General features: G+C 44.0%; 1 protein-coding gene across 3 annotated transcripts in view; it reads left to right on the top strand.

The window, feature by feature from the left end:
* The window catches only part of LOC138255868 (retinol dehydrogenase 14-like), a 267,326-nt gene extending 261,777 nt beyond the window's left edge, over positions 1 to 5,549 (top strand). For all 3 annotated transcript variants that reach the window (XM_069205850.1, XM_069205846.1, XM_069205855.1), the window contains one exon: positions 4,488 to 5,549. In XM_069205850.1, the coding sequence (XP_069061951.1) occupies positions 4,488 to 4,682 (195 nt within the window). In that variant the 3' untranslated portion in view covers positions 4,683 to 5,549. The remainder of the gene's footprint in view (positions 1 to 4,487) is intronic.
* The last annotated feature ends 451 nt before the right edge of the window (positions 5,550 to 6,000 follow it).

A 6,000-nucleotide genomic window follows, 5' to 3' on the forward strand; every position in this document is an offset into this window, starting at 1 on the left:
CACAGTGACTGCTCACAACTAAGTCAACTCACTCTCCTGCAAACCAGCTTCTCATGACTGTTCCCAATGGAGTGAAGTCACTCCCCAAAATACAGCCTCTGAGTCCACAACAACTCTTATTAATTGAGTGAACTCAGTCCCTGAACATGAACTTCAGGATCTACAGTGACTGTTTTTAACTGAGGAAACTCACCACCCGAACACCAACTTCTGGATCCAGAATGACTGTTCACAAGTGACTGAACTCACTCCCCTGAATAACTTACAGAGTTTCAGGTAAAGGGGCCTCATGCCCCCCAAATAATGAATTAATGGGACAGGGTTCCAGGGGCCTTAGAGAAGCTTAGGGAGGAGGTTGCACAACTCTCCCCCCCCCCCAAAAAAAAAGATATTGGTGGCCCCCAGGCCCTGGCCCCAGCTTGGGGGGCTTATTTTTGAAAGGGCGGATCCTCTGGACAACTAGAAAAAAGAAATACCTTTTTCAGCCTTAGAGGCCCAGGTGGGGCAGGGTAAACCGACCATACCATACCCTATATTTTTTATTGCATTTGCAGAACAGGGGACTGAACCCTTGAGTACTAAAATGTCTGCCCCCACATCATTGTTGATAAGGCAGCAACCAATCAGATCTCATCTTTAGATCTGTTGGATCTGCAGAGAATCAGCATCGCTATAAGTACATAGGGCCGTATTTATACTTTTTGGCGCACAACTGCGCCAACGCAGTTGTGCGTCAAAAAATTTAACGCCGGCTAACGCCGTTCCAGTGCGCCATGCGGGCGCCGTATTTATGGAATGACGTTAGCCGGCGGAGCTGCCTGGTGTGCGTAAAAAAAAATGACTTACACCAGGCAGCGCCGGCGTAGGGGAAAATGAAGCTTGGGCGCCAAAAAATGGGGCAAGTCAGGCTGAGGCAAAATTTTCACCTCAACCCGATTAGCGCCATTTGTTTTTACTCCCAACCCCCATTGAAATTACTCCTGTCTTAGCAAAGACAGGAGTCATGCCCCCTTGCCCAATGGCCATGCCCAGGGGACTTATGTCCCCTGGGCATGGTCATTGGGCATAGTGGCATGTAGGCGGGCACAAATCAGGCCCCCCTATGCCACAAAAAAAAAAAAAAAAATACTTACCTGAACTTACCTTAAGTTCCCTGGGATGGGTCCCTCCATCCTTGGGTGTCCTCCTGGGGTGGGCAAGGGTGGCAGGGGGTGTCCCTGGGGGCATGGGAGGGCACCTCTGGGCTCCTTCCGAGCCCACAGGTCCCTTAACGCCTGCCCTGACCAGGCGTTAAAAAATGACGCTAAAACGGCTGGACGTCATTTTTTTTGACCCGCCCACTCCCGGGCGTCATTTTTGCCCGGGAGTGTAAATACGTCGCACATGCCTCGGAGTCATTTTTTAGACGGGAACGCCTACCTTGCATATCATTAACGCAAGGTAGGTGTCCACGCAAAAAAATGACGCAAACTCCAAGATCTTTGGCGCTAGACAGGTCTAATGCCAAAGTATAAATATGGAGTTAGTTTTGCGTCGGATTTGCGTTAAAAAAAACGACGCAATTCCGGCGCAAACAGAGTATAAATATGCCCCATAAAGTTTTAACTTCAATTCCTCGAAGTCTATTGTATGGATTTGCACTATATCAAAAAAAGCAAAAGTTCTGCACCAATGCCTAGCTTTCTGCCAAATGTGGTGTAAGTCCACTCAGCTGATTTTGTAGCATTGCTGTTCAATTTTCCCATGAAAAATTGCATGATGAAACATGTTTTGGGCCCCCACCTTTTTCTCAACCCCTACTTGTTGAATCATGCAAAACTTTAGAGGAAGAACCTGAGGTTGCTTACTTTCCATTAGGTTCAGACTGGCTTAAAGGGCAATCAGTCAGTGTTCAATGGGCTGGTCTGACAGGTCAGTGTGTGGGCCGGATTTCTGGCTGTTTGTGAGACTGTTTTATTGGGCAGGTTTTCACCAACTTTAAAACAAATGTTACTTGCAGAAAGCTACCAATGCATGCAGTCTTCCATACCTTGCAAAACAATTATACAGTGTATCTTTTTAACTTCAGAACTGCCCAGTTTGCAAACATGGGCTATTTTTTTAGCTTTCTAATTCACCCATTGGGGCCACTTTTATTTTGATGCCTGGGCCTATTTTTTGGTTCCAATCCCACGCTGCTTTTCCCATGGCGCATGGGCAGTATTCTGTCACAACCATGGTTTCGGTTTAACTCTCTATATAAGACCACAGCCTTGATCACAATAGGGTTGTCTGCCTATTTTTCAGCAAAATGGAGGGAAAACAAATAATTTGCATCCACATTCTTGATCAAGTGAAGAAGTTCTGATTCTTTTAGCTTCACTATACAAATTGTATTGCCTATACGGAAGAAATTACAGGGAAATATAAGTATATATACAGTAAAGCCCAATGGACAATTTATCCATGAATTGGATCTCATACTTAGTCCCAGATTTTTTGCTTGAAAAAGTATAACGCCGGCTAGCGCCATTCCAAGACGCCGGCCGGGCGCCATATTTATGGAATGGTGCTAGCCACGCTAACGCCCTGTTAGCGTCAAAATACATGATGCTAACCGAGCAGGGGAGGCGTAGGGAAAACTGAAGGTTGTGCATGAAAGAATGGCGCTAGTCAGGTTAAAGTAAAAAAAATGACTTCTGTCTTAGTAAAGGCAGGAGTCATGCACCCCAGCCCAATGACTTATGTCCCCTGGGCATGGCCATTGGACACAGTGCCATGTAGGGGCCAAGTTAGGCCCCCCTATAGCACTTTGAAAAAAAATAAAAATACCTACCTGGACTTACCTAGGATGGGTCCCCCCCATCCTTAGGTGTCCTCCAGGTGTGGGTGCGGGTGTGTGGGGGTGTCCCTGGGGGCAGGGAAGCGCACCTTTAGGCTGTTTCCATGGTCTCTGACCCACAGGTCCCCTAACCCCTGCCCGTACCCAGGCATTAAAGATTGGCGCTAAGCATGCTTAGCACCATTATTTAAGGCCCTCCTCCTCCCGTGTGCGATTTTTGCACAGGAGAATAGGCCATTGAGTCATTTTTTGCCCGGGAACACCTACGTTGCATCTCATTGACACAAGGTAGTTTTCCACAGGCAGAAAATGACTTTAACTCCAATATTTTGGCGCTAGACATGTCTAGCGCCAAAATATAAATATGGAGTTTAGTTTGCGCTGGATTTGCGTAAAGAAAAATGACGCAAATCTGGTGCAACAGAGTATAAATGTGGGCCTTAGTTCCTTGATGAAAGTTCTCACTTCTTGTACAGCTGTTCATAAATATTTATTTTACATTTTCGCCATATAAACAGGCACACAAAAGAACCAACTAATCAGCTTTTTTGTTTTTAATTGACTTCTTACAACAACGTCTCCAATGGAATCAGCCATATGCGATCCGAGGAAATTGAGAAGTGCAGTCTTCTAAATCAGAGTCTGCGTAACTAATCCTCCAGTACTTGTACTGCACATCATATATTTTGTGTTTATTCTGTGGGACTAATAAAGTCTCCCTTATCTCACTCAGAACCGAAACATTTGTTTAGTATATCAATCTGCAAGGATAACTTTTAGAGAGGAACCTTAGTTCCAGATGATAGTTTGATGCTCTGGAGCAATTATGCTTCACGTCCCATGGGACATAGTAGTTATCAGACTGGGTGGATGACAACTTTGTGCACGTAAAGCAGAGTTAGTAAATGTCACCTGAGAATTAGCTCATTGTGTAAGGGATCATCTTCTGCAAGCAGTAATAACTTTAAATACTCCAAACTTTGAAAATTATACAAATACGTAAATCAGATGCAATAGACCTGACTCACAATATAATGATTTCTTGCCAATTTCCATAGCGATGTCTCCAACCTCATTCTTCCTAATGGTCCCCATTAGATTAGTGCTTTTTCATTGTATCATTTTTATGAAGTGAAAATCGGTGATAGATTCTGGGCCCAATATACAAAGGTAAAGTTGGACCAAAAGTCTAACTTAGACCAAAAGTCTAACTTTATTACTAGTAAAGTTAGACTTTTGATTTAACTTTACCTTTGTGAATACCGAAAAGTAGTAAAGTTAGACTTTTGGTCTAAGTAAGACTTTGGTCTAACTTTACCTCCAGAAAAGTAGTAAAGTCAGACTTTTGGCCTAAGTTAGACTTTTGGTCTAACTGTACCTTTCTGAATACCAAAAAGTAGTAAAATTAGACTTTTGGTCTAAGTTTACCTTTGTGAATCGAGCCCATAACGTCACTGTGCTTTGGGTGTGTACAACACCAAATATCACCCTCCATATCGATGTGACGTTCTTTTAAATCATGCAAACATTTTAACCATATAATCCTGTACTTATACTTTGTAATAATTTGATGTTTCTGCAAAGTACAATAAAATGGCAAATTTTAAAAGAGCAATAAGTTAATCAATGCAATAGCAGTAACTGGGAAATGCCTCATATCTTGCAGTCGCCTGAGGAAGGAGCATCGAGCACCATATACTGTGCGGTTGCGGAGGATGTGTCCGGGGTCTCTGGAAAGTACTTCGACAGCGATTGCTCACTTGTGCTACCATGTGAGGAAGCAAGAGACATGGCCCTGGCTGCTAAACTCTGGGATGCCTGCGAGCGGGCGACTGGACTCAGTGATGCCAAAGACCAATAAGTGATGTGATAGGTGTGCCCAGGTGATGCCCTCATCAGTTTGGGGTAATTCTGAAGGTCTGTGTGTCACTGTAAGTGATTGTTGAGCTCCTGTTGTGAGCAACAGTGTGATGTTTCTCACCATAGGGGTGAGTCTGGGGTGTTTTTATTGGGATATCGGTATTTATGAGTCTGATTAGTCAGTTCGGAGTGTTTGTCAAAGTCTAAAAGTGTGGATGGATCAGTGACTGCTCGAAAGGCTTTGAAGATGGAGATCTGGTTCTAGTGTTAGCAGTGACAAAGTCTGCCTGTAAATTCCAATGAAAATGTTTGGTAAGGCTGCATTCAAGTGTGAGTTTCAGTGAGAATTTTGTAACAGTTGCATTTGATTGTCCAAAAGTAGGTATTAGTTTGTTTGTACCCTGGGTGATGGCAGAATAACAACTATTTCAGTACCAGAGGTCAATGCAGACATTCCTTCTCTTCCAAGTCAACGCCTCAGATCCCAGGACATTCCTCAGCTCAGATGGAAGACCTCAAAGTGACCTCTCACTCTTCCAGAAGACGTTCTACCACACCTTTCATCACAACACCTTACCTCATCCATCTGTGCCTGCTACCTCACAGTGACACAGTGTCACTCAAATACCAGAAACACAAATCTGGAGCAAATGGGAAAATTATCTGAATTAGGAACCACGAAGGCTAAGCATTTGGAGCGCTCATTGTTGAGTTCTCTGTGTGATCTGTAGGTCACAGGTTTCGATCTAGGCATGGTCGACTCAGCTTTTCATCCTTCCTTGGCTGCTAAAAGGGGTACCAAATTCGATTGGGTATTAATAATTGTACTCACAAACATTTGTTAAATAAAGCAATTTGGATAAAAGTCCTCTATTGATACTGGATTATTAACAGCAAATCTTGTGCCAAAGATATCTTCCTACAGGTATTTTAGTGTGTACGTTGGTGTTTTTGTATGTTGTGCAGTGCAAAGCATTAATGTATTACTAATGAGCTGGGGTGTTAGAAGGATGTTTCGGTCAAGGCGAAGGCTTGAAGGGAACTGCATCTGGATCTGTTTAATGAACTGTACTGTTTTGTTCATTGTTAATACAGTGGAAAGGTTTACGAATTTTATTAGTTGCTAACTATGGGTAGTGGGTAGACGTCTTGGACCAGTCCCCTGTCCTTCAGAGAAGCCTGGAGGTTGGTGACAGCTTCGTTCCAGAATGTGCACAATTTTTTAGCCACTGGGACCGCAGGACACCCCTTGATGTGCAGAGACCATGGCCTCTGCCTGCCCCTTGTCTTTGGGCCGGCGGTGTGTGGGATTGGAGCTC

The sequence above is a fragment of the Pleurodeles waltl genome, chromosome 1_1, assembly GCF_031143425.1.
Source record: "Pleurodeles waltl isolate 20211129_DDA chromosome 1_1, aPleWal1.hap1.20221129, whole genome shotgun sequence".
Classification (NCBI taxonomy): domain Eukaryota; kingdom Metazoa; phylum Chordata; class Amphibia; order Caudata; family Salamandridae; genus Pleurodeles; species Pleurodeles waltl.